Genomic DNA, 19,765 nt, shown 5'->3' with positions numbered 1-19,765 from the left:
TAAGCAATGCATTTATTAAGCACTTATTGTATGTTGGGCACTGTGCTAAGTGCTAGACAGACAAGGAAAAAGCAAAAACAGTGGGTGATTAAGAAATGCATTTATTAACACTTACTGTATGCCTGACACTAGTTAAGTGCTAAAGAGACAAAAAGCAAAAATAGCAAGTGACTAAGAAATGAATTTATTAAGTACTTACAGTATGCCAGGAATGTGCTGGGTGTCAGATACCCCCCCCCAAAAAAAAAGCAAAACCAGGAGGTGACTAAGCAATGCATTTATTAAGCGCTTGTTTTATGTTGGGCACTGTGCTGAGTGCTAGACAAGGAAAAAAAAGCAAAACCAGCTAGTGACTAAGAAATGCATTTATTAAGCGCTTACTGTATGCCCAGCACTGTGCTAAGTGCTAGAGACAAAGGAAAACCCTACAAAAAGAAGTAAGTACGTAATAAATGTCTGTTCATTATTTCACCTGCCTTTCCAAGCCATCTCACTGGGATTCTGCTGACTTAACGGCACTCCCCACCATGCACAGCCTTTGCACTCCCTTCACCCTGTTAAACTGCGGCCCCACGCCCCACCCCGGAGCGTCCCCTGGCCCAGCAGCTGCATGGAGTCCCAGAGCGCCCAGGCGGCTGTGCATGGAGTCCCAGAGCGCCCAGGCGGCTGTGCGTGGTCCCCGAGCACCTACCGCCTTGCTGATGTGCTTCCTGATAAGGATGTAGAGCACGGGGAGCACCAGGTAGGCCAGCATCTCCCAGAGCTTCCCCGCCAGCAGCATCCACAGCAGCCGGTCTTCCGCCTCGATGTTGATCCAGCACCAGCCCACGGACACGTCAGAGGCGTCATAGCCGATCTTCTTCAGAGCAACGGCCGCTGCCGTGATGGCCAGCGGGATGCCCCAGCTTCGGAGGAAAACACAGGAATGAATGCAGAGGGAGGGACGGGAGGCAAGCCCGCCCACAGACCTGGGGCTTCAGGCCCCTCAGCCAGTCACCAAGACCATGTGCCAGGCCCTGTGCTAAATGCGGGAGATCCAAAGAAGGCAATAAAGAACCTTAATTACCAACTGGAATCTGCGTCTGATGCTGGAAAGAATGGGGCGCCTATTAAGTAAGAGGGAGACATGGTCAGACCTACTCCTTTGGGAAGGTCACCTGGATCAGGGTGGGGAGAGACCTGAGGCAGGGCCATCAGTCAGGAGGTTATTTCAATAGCTCAGTGTGAGGAGATGAGGTCTGCATAAGGGCGGGAGCTGTCTGAGAGATGATATAAACTTAGGGTCATAGACTATAGATCTAAAACTGGTTGGGACCATGGAGGCCTCTTAGTGCATTTGACAGATGAGGAAACTGAGGCCCAGAGAGGTTAAGGGTTTTACCCAAGGTCAGACAGGTGGTACATTCCAGAGCTGGGCTTCAAACCTAGTTCCTCTGAAACCAAATGCTCTGTTCCACAGTCCCACCTTCTTGGTCCATTCCTTTGTATAAACTTTTGTATTTCTCTGTGTACAGGCCTTGTTTCATCAAGAAAAAACAAACTCCTTAAAGGCTGGGAATTTCCTTTTTGACATTTTATCCCCAGCCCTTAGACCAGCATTAAGTATACAGTAGGTGATTAATACATGCTGCTGCAGACACTAACTACTAGCATTTTTATCCTGCCTATCACATGCCAGGGAAGGGCACAAATATCTTATCTCATTTGATCCTTACAACAACTCTGGGAAGTAGGTGCTATTATTATCCCCATTTTATAGGTGATGAAACTGAGGCAGACAAAGGTTAAGTGACTTGGCCAGGGCCACACAGCTGGTAAGTGTTTGAGGCAGGATTTGAACTCAGGTCTTCCTGACTTTAGCCCAGTCTCTTTAGATCAGACCCTCTTTGGCACTCTAGGGAAGCCTTTGGACTGTTTCTCAGAATAATGTGTTTAAATGCATAGAATAAAACACATAGGATTACAAGGGAAAATAATTATATTGAAATAGAGACATAATTTTTCCCTATTCACGTTCAAGGACCCCCCACTTTTACCCCAGGTTAAGAAGCCCTGCTTTACACACCCCACCATTGGCCATCCCTTTTTCCCTCACCTTCAGTTCCAAGTCCCAAATTCCCTCACCTCCAATTCCAACCCCCAAATTCCCTCATCTCCAATTCCCATTCCCAAATTCCCTCATCTCCAATTCCCATTCCCAAATTCCCCCACCTCCAATTCCAATCCCCAAATTCCCTCATCTCCAATTCCCATTCCCAAATTCCCTCACCTCCAATTCCAATCCCCAAATTCCCTCATCTCCAATTCCCATTCCCAAATTCCCTCACCTCCAATTCCAATCTCCAAATTCCCTCATCTCCAATTCCCATTCCCAAATTCCCTCACCATAACTCTTCCTAGGGTTGACAGTCGCTATCAGAAGGATAGAATGGAGAACCGTCCTCACCCATTGGGGTCAAGGGACAGCAGAGTCCCGCACACCAAGGGCATCTCAGAAAACACTGAGCAACAAGCTTAGAAACATTCTAACACAAAAATGTTGCACAAAGAATCACATTTACAAGGATCTGGTGGGTGTGGAGCTGGGGAGGACTGCAAGGAGGGGAAGCCTCATGCTTGGCTAATCCTAACCCTGCTTGCAGATTTCACGTCCCTGGGAACAATGACCCCTCATTGTTCCCTCGGAAGGAGAGGGACAGGATGTGGGAGAAGCCAGAGGAATGACTCTCCTGGGGGAGGAGACCACACAGCCATGGCAAGTTTTCTAAGGAAATTGTGAAAAAGGCAGAGGAGAAGAGACAAGGGGCAGAGGGGGCAGGCAGACCAGCGACAGGGCTGGTTTGTGAGTCAGTCAACAAACACTGACTAACCAATAAATGTGCCACCAGGTACATGGGGGCTACAGAGAAAAGAAAAACAGAGGCCCAGCCCACAAGGAGATTGCACTCTAATAAGGGCAAGCCCACACACCCAACTCTATACATGCAAGATACAGGCAATGTAAAAAAGAAAGCTCATCTCAAGGACAAGTCTGGGGTCAAATCAGGCTTCCTCCACTCCTCAGCTGTGTGTCTCCAGGCAAGGCATTAAATCACCCTGAGTCTCTGTTTCCTCATCGGTAAAATGGGAATAACAGCACCGACCTCTCAGGATTGTTGTAAGCATCAAATGAGAGAATATTTGTAAAGCATTTAACCAGTGCCTGGTATACAGTAGGTGTTTAATAAATCCTTTCCCCTTCTTTTACTTCCTCCCTTTTTCTTCCATTCCTTCCTTTCTTCTTTACTGCCTTCCATTTCTTCCTTTCTTTTTTCCTTTCTTTTCTTCCCTTTTTCTTCTTTCCTTCCTTTCTTTTCTTCCTTTTTTCTTCTTTCCTTCCTTTCTTTTTTCTTTCATCTTTATTTCCTTCCTTTTCTTCCTTTCTTTTTTCGTTCTTCCTTTCTTCCTTCCCTTCTCTTTCTTCCTTTCTTCTTTCCCATCCTCCTTTCCTTTCTTTCCTTCCTTTCTTCTGTCTTTACATTTCTAACAAGTGGTCATATAATCTCATAATCTTTAATTGCCTACTACATGGCAGGTGTTTGGGATTACAAAAACAAACTCATCATTGTAATAATAGTCAACATTTACATGGTGCTTTGAGAGGAGCTAGGCAATGCAGAGGATAGAGCACCATTCCTGGAGTCAGGAGGACCTCAGTTCAAATCAGGCCTCAGACCCTTACTAGCTGTGTGACCCTGAACAAGTCACTTGACCCTGTTTGCCTCAGTTTCCCCATATGTAAAATGAGCTGGAGAAGGAAATGGCAAACCACTCTACTATGTCTGTGGAGAAAAGCCCAGAAGAGGTCACAGAGAGTTGGACATGACAGTAATGACTCAACAACAACAAATATGGCACTTTGAAGTTTGGAAAGCATTTTATTCCTATGACCTCATTTAAGCCTCATAATAGCCTTGTGCTATTACGCCCATTTTAGAGATGGGGAGAACTGAGGCATAGAGAAAACAAAACAGTCCTGTCTCCATGTTACTTCCAGTCTGCTGAGGGTGAAGGTAAGGGAAACAGTATTGATCAAAAAGCATTTATCAAGTTCGAACGAGGTGCCAGGCCCTGTGCTTGCTGTAACAGCACAAATAAAGGGGCATGAACAGAGGCAAGTAAATAAAGAACTACAGATAAGAGAAAGTACAAAGTAATTTTCAGGGGGAGACACTGATCTGGGGGGGGGCGTCAGGAACAGCCTCTTTGTTGTTGTTCAGTCCTTTAGGTCACGCCTAACTATCTGTGACCCCATCTGGGGTTTTCTCTGCAGAGATACTGGAGTGGTTTGCCATTTCCTTCACCAGCTCATTTTACAGATGAAGAAACTGGGGCAGGCAGGGGAAGTGACTTGCCCAGGGTCACGCAGCTAGGAAATGTTTGAGGCCAGATCTGAACTTTCGGACTTCAGGTCAGGTGCTCTATCCGCTGCCCCCCAAATCTCTTTAACTCTGAAGGAAGCATGAGGCATAGGAAGTGGCGGTGGGGAAGGAGGGAGTCCTAGGCATCAGAGATAGCTTGGAGAGATGCCTGGAGGCCCACAGGGAGTTTCTAGTGTAGAGAAAAGGCAAGGAGGTTGGTGTGGCTGGAACAGATGATGGGACCATCTGTCTGGAGTAAGTCTGGAAGGGCAAGCTGGGGCAGCCTGGCAAGGGCCTGGAATGGCAAACAGAGGAGAGTGTGTCTCATCCCAGGCTCCTTGAGTAGGGGAGTGACCAGGTCAGTCCTATGCTTTCAATTCAGCAGTGAAAGGGAGGCATGGCTGGAGGAGAGGCTGGCAAGGCGTCCAGCCCTGGAGGCCCAAGGGGACCTGTAGCTCTCCCCCAGGCATCAAGGCCAAGAACGGCTGGGAATTTCAGTGTCAGTTTGTTCTGGATAAACAATCCCCTCTTTAAAGCAGTGAGTTTAGCTGCCTAAGGCCATTTGACAAGTACTTGTGGGTCAAATTAAACCTCACAGCTTGGGTCGACTCTGTAAGAGAGCATGGACGCCTGCCTCACAAGCCTATGCCTCATGCCTCATCAGGGTGGGTCCGAGCAGTCCCTGCCACACTCAAGGCTCTCCTCTCATGAAAGCAGCATCATGGGGCCCTGCTGGAGCCACCCCTGCCTCCGTGCTCTGGCTCCCAGAGGGCAGGGATGTTTCAAGGTCAGGGGCCATTCTTCTTCAGATTTCACCTCTGCCAGGTACTACACTTGGGCAGATCACCTCCGATCTTCAATTTCCTCAGTGTCCAATGCAGGGTAGACGAGGGGGAGAATATAAATTAGTAGTCCTCTCTGGCCTCTTTCATCCTATAATCCTGGAACCAGAATGCCTACATGACCTTTGGCAAGGCATGTCCCTCCTGTGCCTCAGTTTCCTTCTCTTTAAAATAAGGCCATTGAACTAGATCCTTTCCAATGCTAGGCCTAGAACCCCAAGAACTCACAGTTCACTTTTTCTCAAGCTATCCAAGACTCTCCTCCCTTTACAACATGCCTCAGCAGGAATCTCCAACTTTCCTGGCAGGAAGCAGTTTTAAAAATTAATTCCCCTGAAGGCAGAAAGATAACCTGTCTATCTGTACACACATTTTGGACAGCCACTGAAAATGGACATTGAGCTGGACCCAGAAGGAGGGAAGTGGGGGGAGGGCAGGAGGGAGGACATCAAGCTGGATTGCATCTGGGAAACCATCCACAATGCTTTCAAAGACCCTCCCAGAAGCAAAGGCTCATCTCTTTCATCACCAATATTCTCCCAGGGTTGTGGTATGGCTGGGAGTCAAGGAAGCTTGACTAGCAATCCCTAAAGAATGAAGACCTTAGGATAGCCCAAAGGGTAACAGAAAGATGTGTGGTGGATGTGAGCCTACTGTAACACATTTACAAACAAGGATTTACAAAGGGAGGGTGCAAGGAATTCAGAGTAACACCATTACTCCCAGTGTGCAGTTGGGCCAGCCACTCCACTCTCCTGGGTAGCCTCCATGTTCCCCTCTGTAAAATGCATGGGTTGGACCTCTAAAGGACCTTTCAGGTTTAGCTCTATAATGCTATCAGTGACTGTGTCTCTTTGGGCCTCGGTTTCCCCACCTGTAAAATAAGGTGGTTGGACTGGGTAACTGCTGAAGTCACTTCCATCTCTGGATCTATGATTCTCGATTGTATGAATGAAAAAGAAATTTCCAAGTGAAACATGAAATGGAGACAGCGAGGAATTGGCTAGAAAGGAAAGTTAAGCCCTCAGCACACTACCCTTCTTCCCTTCCCCCTGTCTCTGGGGCAAAATTAAGGAAAGACAAAATTTCCGGAGGTATTTGAGAAGCTTTAACATAACCACCAAAAAAAACCCCAAAAACCCAATGGGGAAAAAGCCATGACATTACAATTCTTAAGTGGCTATGAAGCATAGTATTTTTTGTCCCCATTTTAGTGTGGCATAGAAAAGGGTAGTTTCTTACCCAGGGCCACATGGCTTCTAAGAGGCAGAGGCTGCATTCAGACCCAGACCTTTTAACTCCCAGGGTTGAGCTCCTTCCCCTGGAGGGGTGTCCTCTCTACAATAACTCCCACTGACACACTGATGTCTCATCTGAGAAACCCTGTTGGATCAACTTCAAATTTTGCCTCTGAGACTTACTGGTTGAAGTACCCATCAGTGCCTTCACTTCTCTGACACAGAGATTCCCCTACAGGGCTGCTACTGACCCCTGTAAGGCACACTAAAGCCAGAGGTGGCAGGAGCCCCTACCCCACCATCCTCGTAGGTCCCGACCAGCTGACATAATGAATACCACCCGCTTTAAGCTTCCCTGATGATGGCAGAGAGCACACTTTCACCTTCATTTTCACAACTGAGGCCATTTCTCCCAGTTACTCTTCCTCTTCCCAGATGCGCTGGGCAGTGGATGAGAAAATTAGAGACCTGTCAGATCAGATAAACCAGTGGAGCCTGACCTACCGGTCAGGGCGCTTTCCTCTGAAGACCTTAGGATAAACTGGACCAAGTAAGGAGAAAACAGAGGATCCAAGATGTAACAGGGCAGTGCAGCCAGAAGTATGCTCAACTTGGAGTCACAAGATCTGAGTTCAAATCCCAAATCTGCCTCTAACTAGCTGTATGACCTCAAGTAAGTCACTTCTCTAGGTCTCAGTTTCTTCAGCCGTAAAAGGAAAGTTGAACTAGAATGATCACTTCTTTAACCATGGGCCATATCCCCATACGGGGTAATGACCCACAGTTTGAGAAGCATTGGCGGGGTTCTGAGTGGAGAAAGTTTAAGAAGGCCTGGATTAGATGACCTCTAAGGTCCCTTCCAGCCCTAAATCTATCTAGCCTATGGTCACACAGTTACCAAGAATGAGAAGCAGGATTTGAATCCATATCTCTGGTGAACTTTGTCCTCTTTACAGTCACACTGCCTGTGACCATGACTTTCCTGTCTCTGGACCTCTGTCTCCTTATCTATAAAAAGGCCACGCTGGACTTGGTCATCCCGAAGGTCCCATGATCTTAGCCCAACTTTTAATTCTGTCCCATCCTCATCTCAAAGAATATGGGTCTAAAGAAATGGAAAACAAAATTTGGGGGAATAGTTAAACAAACAAAAAAACCCTATGTTACCTGAATGTGACTGAAATTTACATGAGGAAATCAGAGAAACCTGCAAAGACTTCTAAGAACAGAGAGTAGAGTAAGCAGAACCAGGGGAACAAGGGGAAAATGGAAATGAATAGATCACTAACAGGAAGCTAAACTATGAGTAACCAAGAAAACAAAAATGGACCCTTGGCAGACAGGCGCAGCAGAATACAGTATGCAACGAGGTCAATGAAATACTTATTTTTGCTTAACTGGTTTTGATAACAAAGAAGGATTCCATTTGGGGCAAGTGGTAAATTTAGAAATGATAAAAGGCACCAATGAGTTTGTGGCATTTTAAAATGCTAGTTTAGTAGCCAAACTGTTCAGAATCAGAGGATCTCAGAGTTGGCAGAGACCTTGGAAGCCACCAACAAGAAAAAAGCCCAACAGGACAGAGACAAGCAAGCTATTAACTCAATTCTGTGTTGGACACTGAAAGAAACACAGTCCCAGCACCAGCTGACCCCTTGCAACTCCACCATCGAGTGCCAAACAGCAAAGCTGATCTCCAGACATCAGCTAAAAAGCCAGCTCTCAAATGAACACACTTGAACCTTGCTCCCCATCGAACAGTTCAAACAGAGGGACAATTTATTTTGGGGACACTGGGAGAGTATGTTTTTGTGTGTGCTAATATTTGCTTTTTTGTGTGTTAACTCCCCTTTTGCTGGTGAGGACCTATTTTTTTTTTCACTATTAACTCTATATGGGCCTGTGGGAAGCTGATTCTAAGGAAAAGAGCCCGACTCAGGGATGGATCAGCACTTCCTCCAGCGGGAAATAATTAATTAGCATTGACATATTCCTCAGCCATAGGCTTGAAAAGACTCCTGAGGTGCTGCTGGGACAGAGATGAGGACACACAAAAGAAGTGGGATGGCATCAGTTGGAGGGGAGATCACCAATGCAAAAGCGACCCTGCTCACCCTGCTCTGATTCTTGTCCGTCTTCTCCCAGTTCTTCGTAGAGTGTCTACTCACCATGATGGAGGTGATGCTGAGGGGCCAGTTCAATGACCACCTGCCAGCCCTTACTCATGGTCACATGACCCACCGCTCCTTTTCTGATCTAAAGAAACCTTTACATCGGGGTGGCTAGGTGGCGCAGTGAATAGAGCATCAGCCCTGGAGTAAGGAGAAGCTGAGTTCAAATCTAGTCTCAGACAGTTGACACAATTACTAGCCGTGTGACTTTGGGCAAGTCACTTAATCCCAACTGCCCTCCAAAAAGTAGAAAAAATAAATAAAGAGACTCTTACAAACAGATAGACCCTCCCTGCCTAAAGTTGACTGGCCCCTTGAAGACAACCCAGCTTTGGGCAAAATAACTTTGTGGAATTCCTCGGGTGTTGCCTGATTCACATAAAAGCTAAATGTCTCAGCTTGAGTAATACCACATTATCTGAGAAGGACTTTGTTTGTCCTTGCAAACATTTCTTGCATCAGAGATACAGTGATTAACACAGCCACAATAATAAGTAATAACCATAATAGACCACCCACACTCATTTCTTAGAGCAAGTCAGCACTATGCACTGTGCTGGGCACACAGTAGGTGCTTAATGAATGTTCATTGACTGCCTGACTGAAGTAAATCTGATAGGCCCTACTAACTCTGTTGTGGGCCTGTGGGCTCCTAACTTGAAGGTCAGTAGCAGAACCAGCAGTAAGGCACATTGCTCCAGAGCACCATGCATGAGGGGATGAACGATATATTTTATAAACATATACACCTACACACACATATTCCTTGTATTAGAAATATGTATGTGTATACATACTATAGATTTAGTATTTCTGTATTAGAAATATATACGTGTGCATGTGTGAATACATATTTTTAGTACAAGGAATATTTTCATACAACCCTCAAAGAAAACTGGGCATTCTCTACATTGCTTATCTTATCACCCTTTGATGGACAGGTGGGTGGCATGGTAGATAGAATGCCAAGTCTGAAGTCAGGACTCATCTTCCTGAGTTCAAATCTAGCCTCAGACGCTTACTAGCAGTGTGACGCTGGGCAAGTCACTTTCCCCTGTTTGCTTCGGTTTCCTCACCTGTAAAATGAACTAGAGAAGGAAATGGCAAACCACACTGATATCTTTGGCCAAGAAAACCCCAAATAGGGTCATGAAGAGTTGAACGTCACTGAAGAGGCGGAACAACAGCTGTAACAAATCACCCTTTGGGATGATGCATTTATTAAGTGCCTACTGTGTTCCAAGCACTGTGCTGAGCACTGGTATGACAGCAGGTGAGCTTAGTTAGAGCATTAGGAGAACTGGGTTCTAGAGTAAGAATCTGCTGAAAGGGAACATTTTTAAACCACCATATGGGGGCACAAGGGAAGCAGGAGGAATATTCCTCCTGGGAGATTTGAAAAAGATTGATTCTCCTCTGCTTAGGCTAGTAGCAGGATGGCAGAGGTGGACACAGGGGCTCTCAGAGGCCACCTGGACAGTCATTCAGTCAGTCAATAGACATTTATGAAGGACCTGCTGTTTGCCTAGCACCGTGCTAAGCACTGGGAACAACAAGAAGAGGTGAAAGCCAGTCTCTGACCTCAAGACACTCACCTACTAAGGGCTAAGGGGAATTTAACGGTCTACACCAGGGGTGAAGGCCTCAAAGCACATGTGGCCCTCTAGGTCCTCAAGTGTGGCCCTTTGACTTGATTTGGTCACAAGGCCGCACTTGAGGACCTAGAGGGTCACACGTGGCCTTGAGGCCGCAGGTTCCTAGCCTCTGGTCTACACACCTTCTCATTTTACAGATGAGGGAGGTGTGGTCTAGGATAGTGGGGTGCAGAGGAAGGAACGATGAACTCAGTCACAGGATCCAAGCCCAAACCTTGACCCTGTTACTTATTTCCTGCACAGCCTGGGGAAAGTCACCCTGTAAAATGAGGGGAACAAGGCTCAATGACTTCTGAAGTCCCTTTTTAAATCTAGGATACTATGAACACATTGGCTGTGTGACCTTGGGCAGGTCACTGCCCCTCTGGACCTCACTCTCCCCATCCCACTTCCCAGGGAGGTCACGAATTTTAAATAAGATCCCGTCCCAGAAAACACTCTGCAAAGTAGAAGGCATTGTGGAGATAGCCGTTATTCTATTATCACTATTACAGAAAAGAACTGGGGGGATATAGCCCTTAACAACCAACTAACCTGGGGGGAGGATCTAGGTCAATAAAGAAAGGAACCTGTCCAGCTGGTTTTCCCTTAATTTCCTTGTCCTGTTTTCCAGGACAGATAAACCCATCTAAGTACCAAGGGCTGACAAAGAGCTGGGGACCTACATTTTCCCAACTGAACTCAGTCCAGAGCAAACCTCACTCAGTGTGCAGGTCTGCAGGGTGGGTTTGTGCGTGTGCCTAATCAGATTTCAACAGACCAGCTGGACAACACACTTATTGCTCACCCTTGGAGAAGGGAAGCCCAGTAGAGCTTTCTCCCTCCCCATTCCTTTTTATTTATTTTTTTATCCCTCTGACAGATTTTCCTAAGCAGGAAAAATTCTTCAAGAGTCCCTGCTGAGGAGAAATATCAACGACACTTGAACCAAGGGTTTTTTTAATCTGCACTTTGTTCTGATGGCAAAATTGGGCCTTCTGGAAGCTTAGAAACAAATCTCCTGCTGTTGACCTCCCTGGATACTTTAATCTGGAAATGAATAGAGTATATTTAATGGTACCCTTGGTGATGGTGACATCACTGGCCCACAGCTATTCCTTCCCACCCCTTCTACCCTGTGAGACATACATTTTAATGACTTCTTCCCAAAGTCCATCAAAAGCGAGAAAAGAAGGAGGTAGGAAAGTCAGAAGAAGTCACTTTTCTAGGGACTGACAGAATATAACCTTGAGGGCAGGGATTAGATGTCTGTGCCCCCAGCTCCCAGAACAGCTCCTGAAAAAACCTAGAGGTGACTCCAGTAGACTACATACTAAGTCACTCAAGCACAATTATAAATTCTTGGAAGGATGAGACTAGACCACACCTTTCTCTCCTTATCTAGTGCCTGGGACACCATTCTAGACAGAGTTGGTGCTTGATAATAAGGTTTGTGACTAATGACAATGATGAGAAGCTACATGGTATGGTGGGCAGAGAGTCCTTGGAGTCAAGCCCTTAGAGTGACTCTAAAGTCTGTGCCTCAGTCTCCTCCTCTCTAAAATGGGTTTGAAATAGACAACTCCTAAGGTCCCTTCTAGATCTAAATCTGTGACAAAATTATTCTATGATGATGTGGAGTCAGGAAAACCTAAGTTTAAAGCCTACTTGCTAGCCAAGTGACCCTGGGCAAGTCACTTGACCCCTCTGAGCCTCAATTTCCCCAACTGTAAAATAGGGGTGATGGTATCCACCCTAACTCATAGGGCTGTTCAGAGCTCAAATGAGATAATGTATTTAAAGAGATTTGCAAATCTTAAAATGCTATAAAATGACCATTATCATTATTTATTATTACTATATCTCATCTTTTTCAATGGCCTATAACTAGAAACAGACCTGTTGTCATAATTCTTACTATCCAAGAGTTCTACTAACTTTCCTTTTGTGGAAGTCAAAAGAAGTGGTAGGGTTAGTGTTTTGGGATTAAGCTGGGTGGGGAGGAAGATAAAGGGGGTGATCATGGTACACAAGTTTCTGGCTTTCAAAGGTGGGGCCCTATTCTCACGCCTGCTTTTTTGTGCATGAGTCAATTGTGACGCAGTAGCCAGACCAGAGAAACCCTGGGTAAGTCTCTCAACCCAGCCCAATCTGGGCACGATGGGAACAAATAGAAAAGTCAGTCACCTCCCTGGCAATAGCAGCCTTTCAAATGTTAAATGACATGGTGAAATATCATTGATTTTCAGGGGACTGGCTGAAGCTTGGGCCAGAGAGACTCCTTTGATCAAAAGAGGCAATATTTGGCTAGCAGTGAGCCTGTCACATAGACGCTATAGAAATAATTATGCTCTCCCCTTCCCTTTCCCTTCGGACCAAACTGCCTCATCTCTGGAAGCATGGGGGGGGGGGAGGAGGTTAAGAGGGAAATAAGATGAACAGAGGTCAGGCCCTAAGGTTTAGGGCTATAAAGGATGGTAGGGATCATCCAGCCCAGTCAGTCAGCCACCATGCATTTATTAAGTGCCAGGCACTGCTAAGCATTACAGATTCTAAGGAAGGCAAAAGACAGTTATCCCTCCCCCTCCTTCCCCCCCCCCCCCCGGAGCTCACGGTCTAATGGGGGAATCACCACGAAAACAATTATATACCATGTATATGAAAAATCGAAGATATTGAACCAGGAAGGCAGTAGAATGAAGCGGGATCAGGAAAGGCTTCCTGTAGAAGGTGGGACTTCAGCAGGGACTTAAAGGAAACCAGAAGGTGGAGAGGGAGAGCATTCCAGGGATGGGACAGGCAGAGAAAAGCTGGAGAGTCTCTGGGCAAGGAGGCCAATGTCACTGGATCACAGAGGATGTGGAGGGGAGTTTGGTGTAAGAAGAATGGAAAGGTAAGAGGGGGCCGGGTTATGAAGGGCATTAAGAGTCAAGCCTCTGACTCCATTGTTATCTTCAATATATTCTTTCAATGGAGCCTCAGATTTTTCATCTATAAAAACATCGGAGCCATCCTTCCCAGGGCTTCTTCCTGTGTTGCTTGGGAAACCATAAAGTACCAGGGAACTAATACAAGCTATTGTCATCTTGTGTCTTTAGCCTCGGGCAGCTGTTGGCTGGCTGGACCCCTGGAAGCCGTATCTTAATCAAGTGCTTTTTCCTCTCTCAGAGAGAGACTCAAGTTAGGAAAAGAAAAGGTCTAATCATTAGGAACCAGCAAGCTGCTGGGAACACTTAAATGCAGTGATGAGAAAAGAAGGAAAAAACCAGTCACACAAAGCTTCACCTTCAAGCTCCGGGCTCAGCTAGGGCTAGGACAGCAACCAGCCACCAAAGGCTTTTTTTGCACCTTGAAGGCAGGACGATCTGTTCTAACTGTAAAGTCTGTGATCCTAACTAGGGGCAAATGTGAGAGGCTTTGGTAGGTACTGCTACAACCTCCAAGGCGGACCGAGCCAGCGCCCTCGCCCTCCCCTTCAACACAACTCTATCCAAGCGTTTAGTCTTCCTTTCAGCTTCCCATTAACCTCCCTTCTTAGAAGCTCATTGATACAGGAAAGAAAAAAAGAAGAACCTTGCCGTCTCTCTGGAACACAGAGAAAGAAGAGGGCTAAGCTTAAATCCAAGCACGGGTTTAAAAAAAAATCATAATTCCAAACGTAATTCTGACAACAGCGTTTCTGAGAAGTATCACAGTGGCCTCCCAATGGGTCTCTCTACTTCTCCTGTCCAAGCTGTCATCCTCTGAACAGCTGTCAAATGGATTGTGACATACGAGTCTGACCAAGTCTCTCTCCACAACCTTCAGGGGCCCCCTATTGTGTCAGGGAGAAAATATTAACTTCCTCTGCTTAGAGTATAAAGCCCTTCACTATCTAGTTGCAAACCACTTGGCTTACTTTTCTGTTTCTAAAATTTCCTTTTTTATTATAAGATTAACATGAACATTTATTATTATATTATATGTATATATTCTAAGCTATAACATGAACATTTCAGGAAAGCAAGAAAAAATAAAGAGTATAGTGAATATATGAAATAAACTTCTGGAGATTTTTTTGAGAACAAAAGGTATATATTAAATTTAACATGATAGTAACTTCCATTTGTGTCTCCTTTTTTTTCCTTCTGTGTATTTAGTTTTTTAATTGATTTTTTTCTTTAAAAACAAAATCTCTATCACTAGTCACTAAACTCCCCCAAGCCCTAAATTGAAGCCCTCTCCCTGCTCGCAAGTAAGTAAAGGCAAGCAAAAGAAATTAACAGCTTGGTTAAGTCAGAAAAACATATGTCTAATGACTTACCTCTGGCCCATTACTTTTCAGTCAGAATATGGGAGGCAGATTTGGTCATCAGCCCTGAACCCCGAGTGGTCACTTTGTTGGTCAGAATTCTGAAGTCTTTCAGAGATATATTTCTTTACACTGCAGTTACAGCCTCCCTTCCCAGACTTTTTTTTTCTTACATTACTCCCCTTCTCTTCACACAGTCATCTCCTCAGACATCTCATTTTCCACCTGGCCGCATTCATTTTGGACTTCTTTACCCACCGTGCCTCCAGGAAGGAACCTCTTCATTAGAAAATCTCATTCTTCAAGATCCAATTAGCCTCAGTACTCACACCTCATCAGGACCCCCTGCCCCTCCGTCTGGGAACCTTTGGCCTCGAGGCCACATGTGGTCCTCTAGGTCCTTGGGTGCAGCCTTTTATTAAGGAGATTTGTTCTGTGAAATTTGGATTCCGTCAAATGGCCTCACTTGAGGACCTAGAGGGCCATCTGTGCCCTCAAGGCTGCAGGTTTTTCATCTCTGAGGGTGGAACCTTAAACTTTCATTTAAGGAAGGGGAACAGGACTGACATCTTCTCATTCTGCCCCCCCCCTGGCCCCAGCACTCATTTTGGATTTCTCTTACTTTTCCACCAGCCCCCCACAGGTATGCACCTCATCTTCTCTCACTGCCTCCCCACCCCTTCAGCTTTCTTTTTGTGTTGTCATTTTCCATTTGATTACAAGGTCCTTAAGATCATAAATCCCCCATATATATAATATATACACACACACATACATACATATATAGTATATATACACATAGATGTATATATCTTTATACCCCATATATGTTTCTATATAGGTGTGTATACACACATATGTATGTGTATGTGTGTGTATAAATATCTATATAAATGTATCCCCAGCTATTAGCTCAGTGCCTGACTGTACTAATTAAGTATGCAGGAACTTAATAAATCCTTTCGGACTACTATCATTCCCCCTTCTGGCCACACTGGCTCCCTTCCTCCTCTCAGCATCCCAATGCCTGACTCTGTGCTCTTGTATGTAAGCACACTGTTTCTCTTCACCTTTGCCTTTTAGAATGCTGAACTTCCTAATGGGCTCAGATCAGGTACCGAGGCCCAGTGGGAAGCTCTTCCCTACCACCCTAGTTTAGTACATACTCCCTCCTCTTCAAACAGTCTCATCTACTTTAGAACGTAAACTTTTCAAGCAGGGATTGTTTCACTTATAGTATGGGTATGCCTAGTGTCTGGCACATAGTAGGTACTGAAAAAATGCTTGTAAATTATCTGTTTATATGTTGTCACCGGCATTAGAATGTAACATCATTAACATTTCCTCCATCACTTTGTTAAGTCTAGACAATCAACAAAACAATAAACCAAGACCCAACTTATAGCATTTGTTGATTTTTGAGGTATAAATGCTCACGTTGAAATCAGCCAGTTTCAGATGTCTCTAGCACATCACTGGATGGATTCCAGTCTAGGATTTCCTAACTCCGGGCCCAGCCCCTTGATTCCATTATTCTACCACCTCAGTAGACAATACCTTGTCCTTCAAATCATTTCTAAGACATTCATGTTTGAGAAGATGTAAGCTCTCTGAGGGCAGGAACTGCACCATTTTTGCATTTTTGTCTTCATAACCACAAAGCCTGGCACAAAGTAGGTGCTTAATAAAGGCTAGTGGATTGGAGGGCCTGACTGACACTCACTACTCACATTTCACATTTCAGTAGAGATTTAAAGTGATAAATGGTTTTCTCTACAACAGCCCTGTGATGTATGTGAGGTCCATAGAACAAAGATTATTTTCACATTTTACAGATGAAGAAGCTCTCAGGGCTGGTAAGTGTCTCAAGTGTGCAGTCCTCCAGACCCCAAGCAAGGATGGCTCTCTGGGCACCACACCATGCTGCCCAGGGACATTGGCTTTGACAACAACTGTTGTTATAGGGGTCAGCAACTATCTTTTCCTTTGACAGGCGGCTGATGGATTCCTTAGACTGAATGAATTAGGATGAGCAGCACAGGGAAAGGAAAGGTAAGGAAAGGACAGACATCAAAGAAACACTGTGCTTTCCAGCTTTGTTACCAGGGCCCCTTCCTCCTCTGGCCATAAATCCTTAGCTGGAGAAGGAAGCTACGGTGCTAAAGGTTGGATGGGCTGTGAATTGTAGGGAAGGAACTAGTATGTGATAAGCCCAGGCGAGCCAGGCAACTGTGCTAAGCCCTTTATAAAATTATCTTAACTGAATCAGTGAGAAGTCAACCACTTCTCACTAGGGAGTGAGGGGGCAGAGACAGAGGGAGAGAGAGGAGTGGAGAAGAGAAGAAAGGAAAGGAGAGGAGAGGAGGGGGAGAGGGAGAGGGGAAGATGCAGGAAGAAGAAGAAGAGAAGGAGAGGAGAGAGGAGAGAAAGGGAGAGGGAGAGAGACAGAAAAGAGGGAGAGAGGAGAGAGAATAGGGAGATAGATAGAGAGATGAATGGATAGAGAGAGAACAGGAAGAAATCAAAAGAGCACTTTCATTTGAAATGAACTTGGGTTCATTTCATTTTTAACATGTGTAACCTTGGGAAAGTCACAGTTTTGTAGATTCAGAGCTGTAAGGAAACTAAGAGGCTATCTCTTCTACCCCCTCATTTTCTAACAGAAGACACTGAGACCCAGGGCAATCCAGTGGCTTTAAAGCATCAGAAGTAGGGGTCACTTCTATTGGTTTCCTCATCTGTAAAAGGCAGGGGTTGGACTAGAGGACTTGTAGGGTCTCTTCTAGCACTAACTCTATTACACTCTCCTTTCAGAGTCTTCTTTAGTAGAGGACCACCTCTATAAAACCAAGCTGGACAAATTCCCCATGAGAGCAACTGATCAGCAACTTCCAAAAGCTAGAATCTTATTCCTGCTCCCTCTTCTCACCTAAAATAGAAAAAGAATTCAGAGCTAGCCATGCCACTGACCTCTCAGCTGACCTGACCTTGGTCATGCTCCTTAAGTGACCTTGCTTTCAGGGGTGAGACCCTTACACAATCACCAGATCTCAGAGGTAAAAGGACCTCTTCTGAAAAAGGAGGGGCTGGGGTCTTGATGGTCTCTAAGGCCTCTTGGAGTTCGAAGTCTATTTATCCTATGTGAAAAGGTACTCCCTCCACCACCCACCCTATAAGAGGGCTTACAACCTTTACTTGAAGACTTTTCCCAAGGGAGAACCTGCCTTCTAACACAGCTAACTCCCATAGCAGTGACTCTGTGACACAGTACCTGGCACAGTAAGTGTGCTTATCCATCCATCAATCAATCATCCATCCATTCATCCATCTCTCTATCTGCCTGACCATCTATCCATCCATCCATCCATCCATCCATCCATCCATCCATCCATCCATCCATCCATCCATCCATCCATCCATCCATCCTTCCTTGGGAGAGTATCTGTCTGGAAGTTTTTATTTCCAGTAAGACTACTTCTGTTTCTCCAACTTGTCCTTTCAAGTCAAGGAGAACACACCTACTCTTTCCTCCAGAATACAGCCTGGAAATACTTGGAGAGTAATCGGTAAGTCTAAGGTGAAAGATAACCCCTCCCTCCCCCACCCCCATTAATCATCAAGCTTTTATGAGCTAGAATTTCGTTCTGACCCAAGGAGCTTACACTAAGGGACAACTTTGTAAAACAAACAAACAAACAAGAAGCAAGATTCCTGCCGAGAAAGGAGCTAGGAGGGAAGCGGTACTCTCTAGGCAAACACCTAGCAAGCCACGACCCACCTGATGATGTGGAAGCAAGAGAGGAGGCGAGTCCCAGCCCAGGGGCCCTGGCTGTTGCGGACGATGGTGAGATACAAATAGACTGCGATGGCCACGGTCCAGAAGAAGGAGCTGGTGTTGGCGAAGGTGGAGAGGGCGCCCTGCACCACGCAGTCCCAGGTGGTGGCCTGGAAGTCCTGGAGGACCCCATAGAAGTAGGAGGCGGCAGAGAGCAGGTCCGCCAGGGACAGAAAGAGCAGCAGCTGCCTAGCTCGGCTCCGCAGGTCCGGCCACAGGGCATGGGTGCCAATGAGGAGGCTGGAGCCCAGGAAGGACAGGGCGCAGGACAGGAGGACCACGATCTTCTCCGAAGGATAGACCTCGGTTGGGGGGGCAGGCTTCGGGGGCTGCAGCATGGCCAAGGAGATGAAGGGGCAAAGGGGCCCTGGAACGAGGGGCTTCCAGGAGTGGGTGGCAAGGGAAGGAAAGGAGAAGAGAGAATGGGAGTTAGAGGGGGCAGAGATGGGGATGGAGGAAAGATGCTTTTGGAGCGCCGGACGATGAAGGAAAAGAATAAAGAATGGGAAATAAAGCGGCTGGAGAGGAAGAGCTAGGGGGTCTTGGGGAAAGAGGGAAAGTGGGAAGGGCTGGGGCAAGGGGCGTGGGGGGGGGCAAGAGAATCCGGGAAGAGGCAGGGAGAAGGGCAGTTGAACAAAGGGGCCAGAGGAGGGCAGAAGCTGGGAGCCCAGAGAGGGGAGAAGTCTGGGGAGACAAGGCAGGCGGGAGGGGGGGCAGGACGGAAGCAGGGGGGAAAGGGGCCCAGGAACTTCAGCCGGAGAAAGTTCCCAGTAGTTGCTGCTGCTGCTGGAGCTGAGGGGTGCGGGGTGGTGGTTGGGGGGCCCCGAGGGGCGGCCGCTCTAACTGCTCCAGTCCCAGCGCCGCGCACCCGGACCCTCCAGTCCGCCCCCTCTCGCCGCTGGGCAGCGGCGTCATGTGAGCCGGAGCAGCGGCCGGGCTGTGCCCAGGACGCGGCCGGAGCTCGACTCGGCCCCGCCCCCATCCCGCTCCGGACCCGCCCTGGCCCGGCCCTCGCGGCTCAGCCGGCCCCAGCTGCTGCTGCTGCTGCTGCTGCTGCGCCCCGCGGGCAGCCATCGCGTGCTCCCTGGGCATCTCACCATGAGAACCCCCCGCCACCCTTTTGGAAAGGCTTGACATTTCTGAGACGTATTCTTTCGCTTTCTTTTCCTTTTTCCCTGGGCAGGGAGCCTTTTGCCGTGGTCCCCGTGCCCTTTGTCGGCCAGAGAAACAAGAAGCAGGTGCTTTCTGTTCAGGTCATTTAGGATGAGCTGGAATTCCCCCAAAGACCCACCCATTCAGAGCCCAAGACAGTCCTGGACCCACCGCCAAATGCATCTTCCCCTCCGGCCTTGGG

General features: G+C 46.8%; 1 protein-coding gene across 1 annotated transcript in view; it reads right to left on the bottom strand.

Annotated features, from left to right (window-relative positions):
• Positions 1 to 19,368, bottom strand: part of GPR157 (G protein-coupled receptor 157) — a 30,238-nt gene extending 10,870 nt beyond the window's left edge. The window contains exons 1-2 of the mRNA XM_069079288.1: positions 18,355 to 19,368; positions 692 to 905 (exon numbers count right to left, since the gene is read on the bottom strand). Coding sequence (XP_068935389.1) covers positions 692 to 905; positions 18,355 to 18,749 — 609 coding nt within the window. The 5' untranslated portion in view covers positions 18,750 to 19,368. The remainder of the gene's footprint in view (positions 1 to 691; positions 906 to 18,354) is intronic.
• Positions 19,369 to 19,765: the final 397 nt, after the last annotated feature.

Source organism: Petaurus breviceps, unplaced genomic scaffold (assembly GCF_028583685.1).
Source record: "Petaurus breviceps papuanus isolate PSGF00001 unplaced genomic scaffold, PetGlider_PUasm1.0 91041, whole genome shotgun sequence".
NCBI classification, from domain to species: Eukaryota; Metazoa; Chordata; class Mammalia; order Diprotodontia; family Petauridae; genus Petaurus; species Petaurus breviceps.
The sequence above is the reverse complement of the archived record's forward strand: the minus strand, read 5'-3'. Positions and strand labels throughout refer to the sequence as shown.